At 42.4% G+C, this 18,140-nt stretch overlaps 1 protein-coding gene across 1 annotated transcript in view; it reads right to left on the minus strand.

Annotated features, from left to right (window-relative positions):
* LDLRAD3 (low density lipoprotein receptor class A domain containing 3) overlaps nt 1–18,140 on the minus strand; it is a 256,902-nt gene that overhangs the window by 126,199 nt on the left and 112,563 nt on the right. Inside the window, exon 3 of the mRNA XM_027114993.1 lies at nt 11,875–12,000. Coding sequence (XP_026970794.1) covers nt 11,875–12,000 — 126 coding nt within the window. The remainder of the gene's footprint in view (nt 1–11,874; nt 12,001–18,140) is intronic.

An 18,140-nucleotide genomic window follows, 5' to 3' on the forward strand; every position in this document is an offset into this window, starting at 1 on the left:
CCCAACCCCACCCCAGAGGAAAGGCTTGAAGCACATCCCAGATACCATGTAATTTCATTTTCATATACTCCAGTATATGTTTCTCAAAGACAAGGATTTTTAAAAAATAATAAACAGAATGCCATCCTTAAACTTAAAAACTTAATAATAATGCCTTAATATTAGATATACAACCACAATTCAAGATTTCCCAACTATCTCAATTTTTTTAACAGTTGGTTTGTTTGAATCAGGGTTGAAACAAGGTCCACATATTACATTTGGTTGGCTTGTCCCTTAGTCTCTTTGAATCTGTAGGCTCCCCCTTCTAATTTCTTTTCTTAGAATTTATTTATGGCTGAAACTGAGTGGTGGAGAATATTCCACATTCCGGATCTGGCCGTTTATCTACCCACGGGGTCACTAACATGTTCCTCTGTCCCTGAATTTCCTATAAACTAGTGCTTAGTGTTAAGAACTGCATGTTCGTGTTCCCCCCAAATTCATATGTGGAAACACTAACCTCTAATGGATGGAATTAGGAGGTGGGGTCTTTGGGAGGTGCTTAGGGTTAGATGAGGTCATGAGGGTGATGTTCTCATGATGGGATAAGCGCCCTTATAAGATGATGATGAGGATTTCTCTCTCTGTGTGCACACACCAAGGAAGGCCATGTGAGGTTATGACCAGAGAGAGGGTCCACACCACCAACCTGACCACGCTGGTACTCTGATCCTGGACTTCCAGATCTGTGAGAAGTAAGCTTCTGTTGCGTATGCCACCCAGTGTATGGTATTTTATTATAGCAGCCTGAATTGACTAAGACAGACCAAGAGGCTCAATCAGATTCAGGTTGGATGTTTGGGGGCAGAAATACCATAGAGTGGTGATGTGTGTTCCTTTTGGGTTGTATCAGAAGGCAAATGTCTGGTTGTCTCTTTTCTTGTGATGCGCCAACTGACTTGTGGGAGGATCCAATTCCAGGTCAGATGCAGCAATCACACCACACCCTGGCTCTCCTACTGAATGCAGCTAAAGAAAACCTGGACAGAATACATGTAACAGCTGTTTTTAGATTCTGAAAAGTAAATTGGAGCAGACCAACTGTGGAAGAAGACCAAAATTTGAACTAGCACTGAAATGGTGCTAAGTTTACCTTCTTTTTCCCCTCTCTGACTCCCAGGAAACTGGCAAATATCAGAGAGATCACGGAGAGGGAGGAACTTGGGAAATCAACTTCATAAAGTTGTTTTTGAACTCCGAGGCTGATTCCCAAGATGCACATGCATGGATCTGGTCCTAATCAGCAGACTAAAGATGGTAAGAACTAAACGCATAGACCACTGCCCAGGTCCCAGACCGGCCACTGGGAGGTGCAGACACAGAACAGGTCCAAGCAGCACTGCAAAAACAGTCTAAAAACAACTGTGACTACAGTCCACTGAGGGCTTTATTGCCCTTCCAGAGGGCTGTTAGGAACTTGTGGCCTGACCCAGCAGAGTCATTTGTCCACTAAAACAAAAATACAAGCCTTCTCTGTGGGATTTAAACAAAACCCAAAGTGTCATGCATAGTAATCAAAATAATCAAAATAAAATCCAAAATTACTTGTCATATGAAAAAACAGGAAAATCTCAACTCTCATGGGAAAGGATAATCAACAGACACCAACAGCAAGATAAGGCAGATGTTGGAATTTTGTGACAGAGACTTTAAAGCAGCGATTATACAAATACTAACAAGCAATCACAAACACTCTCGAAACAAATGGAAAATAGAAAGTCTCAGCAAAGGAACACAAGATGTAAAGAAGAACCAAAAGGAAATTTCAGAACTGAAAAATAGAGTAACCAAAGTAAAAACGAGTCACATTGTATGGGCTCGAAAGTAGATTGGAGATGACAGAGGAAAAAGTAAACCTGACAAAAGAGTAATAGAAATAATCCAATCTGGATAATAAAAAGAAAAAAGGTTGATTAAAAAATGAACAGAGTTTCAGGGACCTAAAATTGTTATCAGAATCCCACAAGAAAAAGAGAAAGAGGATTGATTGTAAATCAACTATATTTCAATTTAAAAAAAGAGAGAGAGACTAGTTGAAAATGTACTAAGTACGGCAAAAGACAAAACCCTACAGATTCAAAGAGAACCCTAAACAGGATAAACAAAGAAATCCACGTACCCAGACACATTGTCATCCGAGACACATTGTCATCTAAGTGGTAAAAACTAAAAAGAAAACAAAACAAATCTTCAAAGCAGCCAGATAAAAGTGGTGTATTCTCTAAGGGAAAACAGTTTAAAATAACTGCAAATTTCTCACTGGAAACAAGAGAAGCCAGGGGAAGTGGCACAACATTTTTAAAGTGCTTTAAAGAAAAGAACTGCCACCCCAGAATTCTACATGCAGTGAACATATCCTTTAGGAAAGCAGGTGAAATAAAGACACTCTCAGATGAAGGAAAATTAAGAGAATTTGTTGCCAGCAGACCTGCTTTAAAAGAATTGCTAAAGGAAGTTCTTCAGACAGAAGGAAAATGATACCAGAAAAAAACCTGGAACATCAGGAACGAAGGAAGAGCAACCAAAATGGTAAATATCTGGGTAAATATAATAGACGAATCTTCTCCTCTGGAGTTGTTTTAAACATACTTGAAAAGTTAAAGTAAACATTAAAACACTGTCTTTTGGGATTTTTTTTTTTAAGATTTTTTTTCTTTTTTTTTTGCGGTACGCGGGCCTCTCACTGTTGTGGCCTCTCCCGTTGTGGAGCACAGGCTCCGGATGCGCAGGCTCAGCGGCCATGGCTCACGGGCCCAGCCGCTCCCCGGCATGTGGGATCTTCCCGGACCGGGGCACGAACCCGTGTCGCCTGCATCGGCAGGCGGACTCTCAACCACTGCGCCACCAGGGAAGCCCATCTTTTGGGATTTTTAAAGCATGAAGATGTACTATTTAAGACAACTATAATACAGAGAGATCCATAGAGTGATAAGGTTTCTACAATCCACTTGAAGTGATGCAATACTGATTCAAAGTCATCTGTGAGAAGATTGCCCGTTTCGGGACTTTTCTGCCTGATCCATACATTATAAAGCTCCCTTTCAATTTCTCATCTAATGGTTTTAGCAGCCATTTGATGATCCATTTCTTCATTGGGGTTATAAAATAGACATACTCTAATTCTCTCATTCTTCTATCAGCTGGTATTCTTCAATAAAAAAAAACTTTTCTAAGTCAGCTATTTAATTACTCAGAAGTGTAATTCATATATGAAAGGGAGGATAAATGCTTGATTCTTTCCTTTTATTTACCAGTTTTCAGAACAGTGAGTTAGAACCACTCTTTTCAAATGGCAGATATGCCAGAGGAAAATGCTGGCTTAATCCTCATTGGCTTAATTTAGAGTGAATATAATTTACGCATTTAGACAATTAAAGACCAATATCCAAACATCTAATCATACAGGGCTCTTAATTATGGCAAACAGTACACAGGATGACACAATCATTTAGAACGTACATACTGTAATGCCTCACACTTGCTTTTATTGCCATTGAATTACTCTCTAGTACATATGTATGATGATACATATAAAATTCCCCCCTTCCGTGATAAGATCCCTATGGACAGTACTTAGTACCACACTAAGCACTTTTCAGATATTATCTCATCTAACCCTCACAACAAACCTGGAAAGCAGGCTGTCAGTACCTCCATTCTAGAGAAAACCACTGTGCAAGGAGATTATGTTAGAAGCCCAACTGGTGCTTCCCTAGGGCAGAACACAAATCTGAGGCCAGACCCCAGCTCCAGAGTCATTTTGCTCAGTCAGGCCCCTACCCTGTTAGTGATATGCACCCTCCTCGCTAAGCTGGGGTTCAGCCCCTCTACTTACTAACCATTCAGCAATCTAGCAGCTCTGCCATATCTCTGCCATTTGAGACCCAGAAGGTGAAATAAGGCAACAGGAGAATGCATACAGTAGAGTTATAAACTCTCTGTGTCCCTCTTGGGACAGTACAGCAATGATTGTTCCCTGGAAAGACATAAAAGAACATAGGAGATAGTCACTCTCCTCCTCAAGGACTTAAAATAGAACTAACAGGGTAAGGGAAAATCAGTTTATCAAAACAATCCCTGTTTTCGAATTAGGCTTCGAAAAAATTTAATAACATGAGAAAATGGTCACAATAAAGAGGACATCTCAATTAAACATATTAGAGAAGATAGATGATAGGTAGACAGACAGGGTAGGGGGGATGACTATCACAAAATAACCCACATATTAACAGCATTGCCTTCTAGGCATTTTTGCTTTCCTCTTTATACTTTTCTATATTTTGCAAGTTCTTTACAATAATCAGAAGAGAAAAGGGTTATTAAAATATATAAGTGCAGAAGGTAAATGTGTAAGTTTGTCAAGAGCCAACTACAGTTAGAAAGGCTCCAGCAGTCTAAACATTGAAGGGGAAAAGAAAAAGAATAAACTAAGCAGTGACCAGACGAACCAGAAGCAGGTACAAAGCGAATTGCTGGGGGAGCTGGAACAGCGTGAAAGGCAGGAAAGGGACACCTGAAGGTCACTGAAACTGCTGAGTGTGGATTTGGACACAGAGATGCTGCCAAGCAAGGCACCAGTATATCCAGGCCAAGGAGTAGTGAGGTGAGCTTCAACACCAAGACTGCTAAGAGGCAGGAGGGGTAGAGAGAACAAGAGGAGGTGTGTGTGTGTCTGTCTGTCTCTCTGTGTGTTGATACCATGGAATGTTATACACCAGGTAAAAGGAATCAGGTGGTCACAAGTCAAGGAACACTTCAGCTTTCTATCCTATTTGGATTTTTTTCCAGGAGCATATTCTTTTTTCTTTTTTTAACATCTTTATTGGAGTATAATTGCTTTACAATGTTGTGTTAGTTTCTGCTGTATAACAAGGTGAATCAGCTATACATATACATATATCCCCATATCCCCTCCTTGCGTCTCCCTCCCAACCTCCCTATCCCACCCTTCTAGGTGGTCACAAAGCACAGAGCTGATCTCCCTGTGCTATGCGGCTGCTTCCCACTAGCTATCAATTTTACATTTGGTAGTGTATATATGTCCATGCCACTCTCTCACTTCATCCCAGCTTCCCCCCACCCCACGTCCTCAAGTCCATTCTCTACATCTGCACCTTTATTCCTGTCCTGCCCCTAAGTTCTTCAGAACCTTTTTTTTTTTAGATTCCATATATATGTGTTAGCATATGGTATTTGTTTTTTTTCTTTCTGACTTACTTCACTCTGTATGACAGACTCTAGGTCCATCCACCTCACTACAAATAACTCAATTTCGTTTCTTTTTATGGCTAAGTAATATTCCATTGTGTATATGTGCCACTTCTTTATCCACTCATCTGTTGATGGACACTTAGGTTGCTTCCATATCCTGCCTATTGTAAATAGAGCTGCAATGAACATTATGGTAAATGACTTTTTGAATTATGGTTTTCTCAGGGTATATGCCCAGTAGTGGAAATGCTGGGTTGTTTGGTAGTTCTATTTTTAGTTTTTTAAGGAACCTCCATACTGTTCTCCATAGTGGCTGTATCAATTTACATTCCCACCAACAGTGCGAGAGGGTTCCCTTTTCTCCACACCCTCTTCAGCATTTATTGTTTGTAGATTTTCTGATGATGGCCATTCTGACTGGAGCGAGGTGATACCTCATTGTGGTTTTGATTTGCATTTCTCTAATGATTAGTGATGTTGAGCATCCTTTCATGTGTTTGTTGGCAATTTGTATACCTTCTTTGGAGAAATGTCTATTTAGGTCTTCTGTCCATTTTTGGATTGGGTTGTTTGTTTTTTTCATATTGAGCTGCATGAGCTGCTTGTATATTTTGGAGATTAATCCTTTGTCAGTTGCTTCGTTTGTAAATATATTCTCCCATTCTGACGGTTCTCTTTTCATCTTGTTTATGGTTTCCTTTGCTGTGCAAAAACTTTTAAGTTTTTTTTAAGTTAGGTCTCATTTGTTTATTTTTGTTTTTATTTTCATTTCTCTAGGAGGTGGGTCAAGAAGGATCTTGCTGTGATTTATGTCATAGAGTGTTCTGCCTATGCTTTCCTCTAAGAGTTTTATAGTGTCTGGCCTTACATTTAGGTCTTTAATCCATTTTGAGTTTATTTTTTGTGTATGGTGTTAGGGAGTGTTCTAATTTCATTCTTTTACATATAGCTGTCCAGTTTTCCCAGCAACACTTATTGAAGAAGCTGTCTTTTCTCCAATGGATATTCTTGCCTCCTTTATCAAAGATAAGGTGACCATATGTGCATGGGTTTATCTCTGGGCTTTCTATCCTGTTCCATTGATTTGTATTTCTGTTTTTGTGCCAGGACCATACTGTCTTGATTACTATAGGTTTATAGTATAGTCTGAAGTCAGGGAGCCTGATTCCTCCAGCTCCGTTTTTCTTCTCAAGATTGCTTTTGGCTATTCAGGGTCTTTTCTGTTTCCATACAAATTGTGACATTTTTTGTTCTAGTTCTGTGAAAAATGCTATTGGTAGTTTGATAGGGATTGCACTGAATCTGTAGAGTGCTTTGGGTAGTAGAGTCATTTTCACAATGTTGATTTTTCCAATTCAAGAACATGGTATATCTCTCCATCAGTTTGTATCATCTTTAATTTCTTTCACCAGTGTCCTGTAGTTGTCTGCATACAGGTCTTTTGTCTCCTTAGGTAGGTTTATTTCTAGGTATTTTATTATTTTTGTTGCAATGGTAAATGGGAGTCTTTCCTTAATTTCTCTTTCAGATTTTTCATCATTACTGTATAAGAATGCAAGAGATTTCTGTGCATTAATTTTGTATCCTGCTACTTTACCAAATTCATTGATTAGCTCTAGTAGTTTTCTGGTAGCATCTTTAGGAATCTCTATGTATAGTATCATGTCAACTGCAAACAGTTACAGTTTTACTTCTTCTTTTCCGATTTGGATTCCTTTTATTTCTTTTTCTTCTCTGATTGCTGGGGCTAAAACTTCCAAAACTAATTGAATAATAGCCATGAGACTGGGCAACTTTGTCTTGTTCCTGATCTTAGTGGAAACGGTTTCAGTTTTTCACCATTGAGAACAATGTTGGCTGTGGGTTTGTCATATATGGCCTGTATTATGTTGAGGTAAGGTCCCTCTATGCCGACTTTCTGGAGGGTTTTTATCATAAATGGGTGTTGAATTTTGTCAAAAGCTTTTCCTGCATCTATTGAGATTACCATATGGTTTTCATCATTCAATTTGTTAATATGGTGTATCACATTGATTGATTTGCATATATTAAAGAATTCTTGCATTCCTGGGATAAACCCCACTTGATCAAGATGTACGATCCTTTCCATGTGCTCTTGGATTCTGTTCGCTAGTATTTTGTTGAGGATTTTTGCATCTATGTTCATCAGTGATATTGGCCTGTAGTTTTTTTGTGACATCTTTGTCTGGTTTTGGTAACAGGGTGACGGTGGCCTCGTAGAATGAGTTTGGGAGTGTTCATCCCTCTGCTATATTTTGGAAGAGTTTGAGAAGAACAGGTGTTAGCTCTTCTTTAAATGTTTGATAGAATTCGCCTGTGAAGCCATCTGGTCCTGGGCTTTTGTTTGTTGGAAGATTTTTAATCACAGTCTCAATTTCAGTGCTTGTGATTGGTCTGTTTATATTTTCTATTTCTTCCTGGTTCAGTTTTGGAAGGTTGTGCTTTTCTAAGAATTTGTCCATTTCTTCCAGGTTGCCCATTTTATTGGCATATAGTTGCCTGTAGTAATCTCTCATGATCCTTTGTATTTCTGCAGTGTCAGTTGTTACTTCTCCTGTTTCTTTTCTAATTCTATTGATTTGAGTCTTCTCCCTCTTTTGCTTGATGAGTCTGACTAATGTTTTATCAACTTTGTTTATCTTCTCAAAGAATCAGCTTTTCATTTTATTGATCTTTGCTACTGTTTCCTTCATTTCTTTTTCATTTATTTCTGATCTGTTCTTTATGATTACTTTCCTTCTGCTAACTTTGGGTTTTTTTTTTTTGTTCTTCTTTCTCTAATTGCTTTAGGTGTAAGATTAGGTTGTTTATTTGAGATGTTTCTTGTTTCTTGAGGTAGGATTGTATTGCTATAAACTTCCCTCTTAGAACTGCTTTTGCTACATCCCATAGGTTTCGGATCATCGTGTTTTCACTGTCATTTGTTTCTAGGTATTTTTTGATTTCCTCTTTGATTTCTTCAGTGATCTCCTGGTTATTTAGTAGTGTATTGTTTAGCCTCCCTGTGTTTGTATTTTTTACAGTTTTTCTCCTGTAATTGATCTAGTCTTATAGTGTTGCGGTCAGAAAAGATACTTGATATGATTTCAATTTTCTTAAATTTGCCAAGGCTTGATTTGTGACCCAACATATGATCTATCCTGGAGAATGTTCCACGAGCACTTAAGAAGAAAGTGTATTCTATTGTTTTTGGATGGAATGTCCTTTAAATATCAATTAAGTCCATCTTGTTTAATGCATCATTTAAAGCTTGTGTTTCCTTATTAATTTTCATTTTGGATGATCTGTCCATGGGTGAAAGTGGGGTGTTAAAGTCCCCTACTATGAATGTGTTACTGTCTATTTCCCCTTTTATGTGTTAGTATTTGCGTTATGTATTGATGTGCTCCTGTGTTGGGTGCATAAATATTTACAATTGTTATATCTTCTTCTTGGATTGCTCCCTTGATCATTATGTAGTGTCCTTCTTTGTCTCTTGTAATCGTCTTTATTTTAAAGTCTATTTTGTCTGATATGAGAATTGCTACTCCAGCTTTCTTCTGTTTTCCATCTGCATGGAGTATCTTTTTCCATCCCCTCACTTTCAGTCTGTATGTGTCCCTTGGTCTGAAGTTGGTCTCCTGTAGATAGCATATATACGGGTCTTGTTTTTGTATCCATTCAGCCAGTCTATGTCTTTTGGTTGGAGCATTTAATCCATTTACATATAAGGCAATTATTGATATTTATGTTCCTATTACCATTTTCTTAATTGCTTTGGGTTTGTTATTGTAGGTCTTTTCCTTCTCTTGTGTTTTCTGCCTAGAGAAGTTCCTTTAGCATTTGTTGTAAAGCTGGTTTGGTGGTGCTGAATTCTCTTAGATTTGCTTGCCTGTAAAGGTTTTAATTTCTCCATAGAATCTGAATAAGATCCTTGCTGGGTAATCTTCATTGTAGGTTTTTCCCTTTCATCACTTTCAATATGTCCTGCCACTCCCTTCTGGCTTACAGAGTTTTTACTGAAAGATCAGCTGTTAACCTTATGGGGATTCCCTTGTATGTTATTTGTTGCTTTTCCCTTGCTGCTCTTAATATTTTTTCTTTGTACTTAATTTTTGATAGTTTGAGTAATATGTGTCTTGGTGTGTTTCTCCTTGGATTTATCCTGTATGGGACTCTGTGCTTCCAGGACTAGATTGACTATTTCCTTTCCTATATTCTGGAAGTTTTCAACTATAATCCCTTCAAATATTTTCTCAGTCCTTTCTTCTTCTGGGACCCCTATAATTCGAATGTTGGTGCATTTAATGTTGTCCCAGAGGTCTCTGAGGCTGTCCTCAATTCTTTTCATTCCTTTCTCTTTATTCTCCTCTGCAGTAGTTATTTCCACTATATTATCTTCCAGGTCACTTCTCCATTCTTCTGCCTCAGTTATTCTGCTATTGATTCCTTCTGGAGAACTTTTAATTTCATTTATTGTGTTGCTCATCATTGTTTGTTTGCTCTTTAGTTCTTCTAGGTCCTTGTTAAATGTTTTTTGCATTTTCTCCATTCTATTTCCAAGATTTTGGATCATCTTTACTATCATTACTCTGAATCCTTTTTCAGGTAGACTGCCTATTTCCTCTTCATTTGTTTGGTCTGGTGTTTGTTTATGTTTTTACTTTGCTCCTTCATCTGCTGCATATTTCTCTGTCTTCTCATTTTGCTTAACCTACTGTGTTTGGGGTCTCCTTTTCACAGGTTGCAGGTTTGTAGTTCCTGTCGTTTTTGTTGTCTGCCCCCAGTTGGTTCAGTGGGTTGTGTAGGCTTCCGGGTGGAGGGGACTGGTGATTGTGTTCTGGTGGATGAGGCTGGATCCTGTTTTTCTGGTGGGCAGGACCGCGTCCAGTGGTATGTTTTTGGGGTGTCTGTGAACTTATGATTTTAGGCAGCCTCTCTGCTAATGGGTGGGGTTGTGTTCCTGTCTTGCTAGTTGTTTGGCATAGGGTGTCCAGCACTGGAGCTTGCTGGTCGTTGAGTGGAGCTGGGTCTTAGCGTTGAGATGGAGATCTCTGGGAGAGCTCTTGCCAGTTGATATTACGTGAGGCTAGGAAGTCTCTGGTGGTCCAGTGTCCTGAACTCGGCTCTCCCACCTCAGAGGGTCCGGCGTGACACCCGGCTGGAGAACCAAGGCCCTGTCAGCCACACGGCTTACATGTAAATGGGTTAAATTCTCCAATCGAAAGGCACAGAGTGGCCGGCCTTCTGCACTCCACTCAGTCCTCCAGCCAGTTGTTGTCCTCTGTGCCTGGTGGATATGAAGAGCCTGTTTTGGATCCAGGTCCAGTGGCATTCCTTAGCGTCTAGAAGAGGCAGCCGACGCCCCCATCCTCCCCTATCCCCACTGCAACTCATGATCCTGGAGCTCCCAAGGCTCCGCCCCTCATGCTACTCACAGTGCTCGAGCATATTCTTTTTTAAACATTGATGTATAGTTGATTTCCAATGTTGTGTTAGTTTCATATGTACAGCAAAGTGATTCACAGTTATACACACACATATATTTTCTTTTTCATATTCTTTTCCATTATGGTTTATTACAAGGTATTGAATATAGTTCCCTGTGCTATCCACTAGGACCTTGTTATTTATCTTTTTTATATATAGTAGTTTGTATCTGTTTATCCCATACTCCTAATTTACTCCTCCCTCCACCCTTTTTTCCCTTTGGTAACCATAAATTGGTTTTCTATGTCTGTGAGTCCATTTCCGTTTTGTAAATAAGTTCACTTGTGTCATAGTTTAGATTCCACAAATAAGTGATATCATATGGTATTTGTCTTTCTCTGTCTGACTTACTTCACTTAGAGTGATAATCTCCAGGTCCATCCATGTTGCTGCAAATGGCATTACTGCATTCTTTTTAATGGCTGAGTAACAGTCCATTGTTTATATGTATCACATCTTCTTTATTCATTCATCTGTCAATGGACATTTAGGTTGCTTCCACGTCCTGGCTATTGTAAATAGTGCTGCTATGAACGCTGGGGTGCACGTGTCTTTTCGAATTAGAGGTTTCTCCGGATATATGCCCAGGAGTGGGATTGTTGGATCATACGGCAACTTCCAAGAGCATATTCTTATAGTATGTATATAATTAATATATAAACATCTTTCTTTAAAGAATTCAAAATGAGAAGGAAAGCAAGCACCTAAACGTGGGGTGCTGAGTGGCAGGGTCAATCAGATGAGCGTCTGAATGAGCCTAGAACTGGCTCTGCAGCTGATAAGCTATGTGACTCTGGATGAGTCCGTTGACCGCTCATACTTCAGGTCCTTATGTGTCGATGGGGATAACACGCTTACATTTCCAGAGCCATCATCAGAACTGAAAACAAAGTATGCCCCAGGCCCAGTGTACTTAGCAAAGGCCCTGATAAACAGTAGCTGAGCATCTATACAATCACACAAGAAGTAAGCAGTAACAAATAGATTCCAGTAAGCAGTAACAAATAGTAACAAATAGAGAAAAGGCCCAAGCCTGGGGGTGTAAGAGGCACACAGATGAGAGCGGCCAGGATGGAAGGTCCACTGGTGGGAATGAACAGGGGAGCGTGGTACGCAGGCCCCGGTACTTACTGCAGTTCTCTTCGTCGCTGCCGTCGGGACAATCCTCAAACCCGTTACACCGGAAGCGGCCAATGATGCAGTGGATGCCGCTGGCACAGGGGAAGAAGGTCGGGCCACATTTCGATTTAGCCTTGGCTGCAGGAGGACAAACGAGACAAACAACGAGATGTCAGGAGGATAAGTTTTCTGACCACCACATACCCATCCCGCTGACTCAGAGTGTGCAACTGGGGCCTTTTACATCTACCTTGAAGTGCCCAAAGTTTCTTACCACGAGCACCCACCTCCAATACCCAGCCAGACTAGAAGCCCACATGTGTCATCCTCCAGGAAGGGAGTGGCTCATCCACTGCCACCAAGGTCCCAAATAGGCCAAACCCAGCCTCCACACCAGCAGGGCTCAAGAGGCCTGAGGCCGCCATCCTTAGAAAGCCTTGCTTGCAAAGTTGGCCCTCGCCTGGCTGGCATCTGGGAAATTGGATGTCGGGAAGGTTTGCATCATTCCCTCCTGAGGACGGCTCACTGTGCCTAAACTATCCATGCAAACAGTGCATTTATGCTGAACACCTGCCTTTCTTCTGAGAGTTTGGGATTTGGGTACATGTTGGGCAGAGGGTGCCTGCATGACCAGCTCTCAGTAAAAACCCTGGGCACTGAGCCTCTAATGAGCTTCCCTGGGAGAAAGCATTTCACACGTTATGTCACATTTGTTGCTGGGGGAATGAAGGGCCTCCTGTGTGACTGCACTGGGCAAGGACTCTGGAAGCCTGGACTTGTTTTCCTCTGACTTCACTCCGTCACCTCCTCCCTCTGTTCGTTTTGCTTTGTATCCTTTCACTGTAATCAATCATAGCTGTGGGTATGACTGTATGCTGAGTTCTACGATTCCTTCTAGTAAATCACTGAAACTGAAGGTGGTCTTGGGAACCCCTGACAAAGACGGGTGTGCTTCTTTTCCTCATTTCACAGAAACGCTCTGAAGAGGTAAAGTGACTTGCCCAGGGTTACACGGCTAGAAAACATGGTGCTGGGGTGAGGCCCCCAGTACTCAGAGTCCAGAAGCCACGCTCAACTGTACTGCCTCTCTGCCAGAGGCTGTCACTTCTCACAACAGAAGCCAGAACCCTGCTCAGAGAAACCCTTCTTCCACTCCTGCTATACAAAGACTTTTAACAGAACTGCTGTAACTCAAGCTTGATTGATGTCCTGCTAACCAAACAGCCCTGTGGGGTAATGTACTTTCCTGTTAATGGTGCTGGCGGCTCTGGCTTGTGATTCTAAGGTGTGATGGGATCTATTGCTGTATCCCAGGTAGCAGGCCCCACCTAGCATCCCTTTTGTCTCCTGTCTTAGAGGCAGGACCCATGGTCCTCAAGAAGGAAGGGGTTATTTCTTTGGAACGAACAGGCAGTAGATTACCTTCATATTCTCGTCATCAGTATAACATGCCAACTTTGGGAACAGCTGATACACTATCAACAGGGATTTTAAGCCTGGGACGTGGCTAGATTTAAAAAACCCACATGGCTTTGTTTTAACCTGAAAGTACTCTAATAGTGCTGGTGTGCTCTTCACAATGCACAACCTTGGGAGAGAGTGTCCTGTGTTCAAATTGTGGCTCTAATCTTTATGACCTTGGGCAAGTTTCTAAATACAACTGAGCCTCAGTTTCCTCATTGGTAAACTGGAGGTAATATCTATCTCATATGGCCCAGGGAAGGATTCAGTGTGATAATCTATATAAAATGCTTGGCACAGAGCATGGCATACAGTAGATGCTCAATTAATGGTAAAACTTATGCTACTTATCATCATCAGCATCACATCACTAGGCTTATAGAACTTTAAAATTGATCCTTGGGCTGCTAAATTTCTTTTTCTGATTACCCAAGTTTAAAAAGCTCATTATGGAAGATCTCCATGAACTGATAGGAAGTGATCTCCAGGACATACTGTTAAGCAAAAAAAGCAAAGTGCAAAAGAGTATCTACCGTACTTTACCCCTCCATATAGCAAAAGAAGGGGATCTAAGAAAACATACATGTACTTGTTCATCTATGCAAAAGAAATATAGGAAGGATAAACCAGAAACCAAAGAGACTGGTTACCTACAGGGGGTGGGTAAGAAAAGGTTGGAAAGAATAGGGAAATGCGAATGGAACAAGGTAGCAGGGATGAGAAGGGTGCGCACTTCTCTGAGTCTATTTGTATAGCTCTGACTCTTAGAACCATGATAATATTTCACATACCCAAAATGTAAACAATTAAAATCAAACCCACGTGCGTGTGCATGTGTGTGTTGGGGGCAGGGCTCAGAATGAAATATAAACAGCAACAAATGAACATAACTTACAGATGAATAACAGCACCACACTGAAGGAGGTGGGGAAGAAAAGAAGTAGCCCACGTAACTCTGGTAAACATTATTTTGCCTGGATTCTATAAGGCTAAAGAAAAAAAGAACTGTTCACAAGTACTCTAGTTATATTTATTTCTCACAGGGGTATGAATCAGCAATTCTGAAACTGCCTTTTGTGTAGTACTAGGGTTGAACAAATAGGTAAGTATATTACAGATAATAAGAGCAAGGTTTCTCACTATCAGAGGAAGAAATCACAAATAAAGAGAGTGAGAAGATGAAAATGAACCCCGAGGCTTTGGACTGGAATTGAAGGCATCAATATGAACTCAAGATTTGTAAACACAGATAGATGGATAGATGGATGGATGGATGGATAGATCGACAGATAGAAATACAGATCTGTGTGTGTGCATGGGTTAGTGTACGTACATACATTTCCTAGCTCATCTGCTAAGAAAGACTAGAAGCAGTACACCCCAATAGAAATAAGCACAGCCAGCGCCTAGATCCTGGTTTCTAAATTCTATGATCCAATAAAGAGAACCAGGGCTCCCTGGAGAAGTGGCTCATTCCTGGGGGAAAATACAAGATGAACCTGGAGTGTCTTGTGTTGCCAGAAAGTGAAGAAGTGCTTAAAATACGATGGAGGCATGTCCATAGGACACAGGAGTCAACCTGCAGGGGCTCCCAACGGCCAAAGCTAGAACAATTTGAGCAACAAAACGAACAACAGTAGTATTGGATTGTAACCCAGAGATCTGTTGGACCCATAATTGTTGAATAAATACATAAATGAGGGAGAAGAAGTCCAATTAATAAACACAGAAGAGATGTAGGAAATAGAAAGTCCCCAGTAAGCAGACGCCATGGCAATAACTGTCACAGGTAAGAGCCAGGGATGGATGCTCAAAGCAGAGGACCGGGCATCCTTGCTCCCGTCACCCTTTCAGGGTTCAGGGCAGAAAAGCTACCTATAGGCTTTGACATCTAACCTGAGAGCGTTTCCCTGTAAACTCAACGCGTCACTCCTCCATTCAAAACGTCTCTGCCCTCCCAACACTTTAGAAAAGCCCACAGCCGCCATCACAGCATCGTGCCACTCCGGCGGAGCCCCTCTAATTTCATGCCTACCTACTCTCCGTGCTCTGGCTAACACTGGCCTCCCAGCTCCTCCTCAAGCCCATCAGGCACAGTCCTGCCTCGGGACCTTTGCAGCCTGTGGTTCCCTCTGCTTGGACTGTCTTTCTCCCAGAGGTCGGCATGGTTCACTCCGCTACTTTATTGAGGTCTCGTTAAGCAGTGCACTCTCTACAGTAGAAACCTCGCTCCCTACCCTCAGGCACTCTAGCCCTTACTGTTTCTTTCTTTTCCTTCCTAGGATAGATGTCACTGGCTTTGTGCAGAGCTTTGATGCACACACACTCACTTGAATACTTTCATTCACCATTCTTGAAGGAGCTGCAACTGTGTGGTGCCTACCACGGTACCTAATCAATACTGCCGAATACACAAATTAGCCCATAAAAGGCGAGAGTGGGGCTGGGTAATCACAGCTAGCACTCACTGAATGCTTAGCATGGGCTGAGCATCGTGCTCTATTTTACAGATATCATCTCATTTCCTCCTCCCAAAAACCCATTTTACAGAAAAGATAACAGGTCCAGAAGTGAAGGCGCCTGACACAGCTGAAAAACAGAGTCAAGGCTCACACTTTTCTTCTTGACTCACCTACTCTACCGCCTCCTTCGACACTTCTAAGGCCCAGCCCAGCTCCAAGGACTGGACTTGATGAGACAAAGAAAGAGGAAAGAGAATAAGAGTAATTATAAATGCATTAGCTACCATTCAATTGACCAGCTCTTTGGCCTCGGCCCTGCACCCTCTTCAGGAATCACTAACGAGACTCCCTGCCTTGCCAGGGATGCTCAGCTGCCGTCTCTGTCGGGCAGCCTGTCCTGTTATGATTTACATCTGCACCAGCACACACCTGCTCAGGCAACGGTGAGGCAGATCACAGACGGCCTGCTGAGCGCCTGGCAGAGGCTCAGAGAGAAGCCCACCGCTGGCAAGCAGCTCCCTGTCTGCACGAACCCCGTGGGCCCCGGGGGGCTTCCCGGACAAAGTCTGGATTGCCCCCAGCCCGCCGCGATTTCCACGAAGGGGAGATTCCGGCATGAAACTCAGCAGCCCCTGGCAGAAGGAGAAGACCAACTCTGAGTCTAAAACTGCCCTGACAAAGGCAGGCAGGGCGACTCCATCCCACTGAGCACTTGAATCCACCGCTCTTCAAGCACCTGCTCCGTGAACTTTTCAAAGCAGCAGCTCTCACCAGCAGCGAGACAGGGCTCAGGGCTCTCCTGGGGGCTGGTTTATTTCCTGATCTGAGCCCTCCCCTTCCTTTTAGAGCCCGAATGCCACAGTTCTGGATTTCACGGATCAGTAAAATAAAACATTTTTTAAAACTAGATGGGAGTGGAGGAAGGACTAACACAATTGTCGACTTTTTTTTTTTTTTTTAACCAGCAAGGACATAAATCTGCAATAACCTCTACTCACTATCGCCCTAAACAAAAACACAGGAAGGCCAAAGCCCTCAGAGCAGCATTTGGGGATCATGTCAGAATGAGAGGGGAACCAAGAGATGTTCCCGTGTCACCAGGTTGTGATGCCCTCATAACAAAACCCCATCTTCCTATGCATAACATCTGGGGCCCAGCAGGTAGGCCACACAGCTTCACTCAATAACTGAGTCTCTTGACTCACAGATGAAAAAACTGAGGCCCGAGGAGGTAATTTGGGACTTGCCCAAAGTCATTTAGTTAATTTAGGGTCAGACTGGTCTGTAATCCAGTCCTCATGCCCCTGCGTCTACCCTCTTTCAACTACACCTATGCTTTAGGTGGAGTGCTATAGGGTCACATCCTGCCAAACCCCTCATCAGGGACCAGATTCAAGAGAGACCCCAAGGAAAGGGCTTAGACCCCCTGTCTGCATGGTCAGAACTTCCCAAGCCTTGGACAGAAATGCTCTTCACCAGGCAGCATGCCTGTACCTCCCAATCTGCTCAGGCAGGGCACAGGGTTGCCCACTGGGCCTGGAGGATGACAGATACCTCAGCGCAGGTCTGCCATCGACAGCTGCTGGTCCAGACTCTCCCATAGTGATGACACAAAAGAGCTGGACAGAGTCTGAACGCCAGAGCCTCCCTGCTCAGGCAGAACAGCCAGGAGCTCAGCTCATCAGACCTGCGGCATCTCTCAGGCTGCAGCAACAGCTCCAGCCACAGCCGCAGGGATTCAGGGTCTTTCTTGCAGACCTCTGGGATGGCCCAAAGGAGCCACGGTCACAACTTCCACCTCCTGCTCCCCTCTGATTCCTGCTCCAGGATCCTGCCCGTGTGTGCCCGAGACAGCCCACAGCACCAGAAGCATGAGCCTCCGGCTACCCTGCGAAATTAGCATCCTTGCTCTGTAAACTCCAGACATAGCTCACCGTGAAAAACTCAAACGATGAGAAACGGACACAGGCAATGCAAAAATTACCCCACGCTGCCGCCACCCAGGGAAATCCACTGGGGCCATTTTGGTCAACATGCTCCAGAAGCACGGTCCCTCAAACTATAGCATGCGAACGGACAGCCCTAGGACCACGTTAAAATGCAGTAGGTCTAGAATGGAGCCTGGGATTCTGCATTCCTAACACACTCCCAGGCAATGACGATGCTGCTGGTTCCAAGCACTTCACTTCCAAGTGGCAGAGGACCATGATCTTGTTTGTTGCTCTACCTCCAATACCCTGAAAAGTGCCTGGTACATAGGTTACTCAATAATTACTAACTGAATTAATAAATAGAAATCTAGGCATACAGTTTTGCTTAAATGCACCTGAATAAAATACTATGCTATTCTGAAAC

Source organism: Aethalodelphis obliquidens, unplaced genomic scaffold, assembly GCF_003676395.1.
Source record: "Aethalodelphis obliquidens isolate GAN/ISIS:26980383/991018 unplaced genomic scaffold, ASM367639v1 scaffold14, whole genome shotgun sequence".
NCBI classification, from domain to species: Eukaryota; Metazoa; Chordata; class Mammalia; order Artiodactyla; family Delphinidae; genus Aethalodelphis; species Aethalodelphis obliquidens.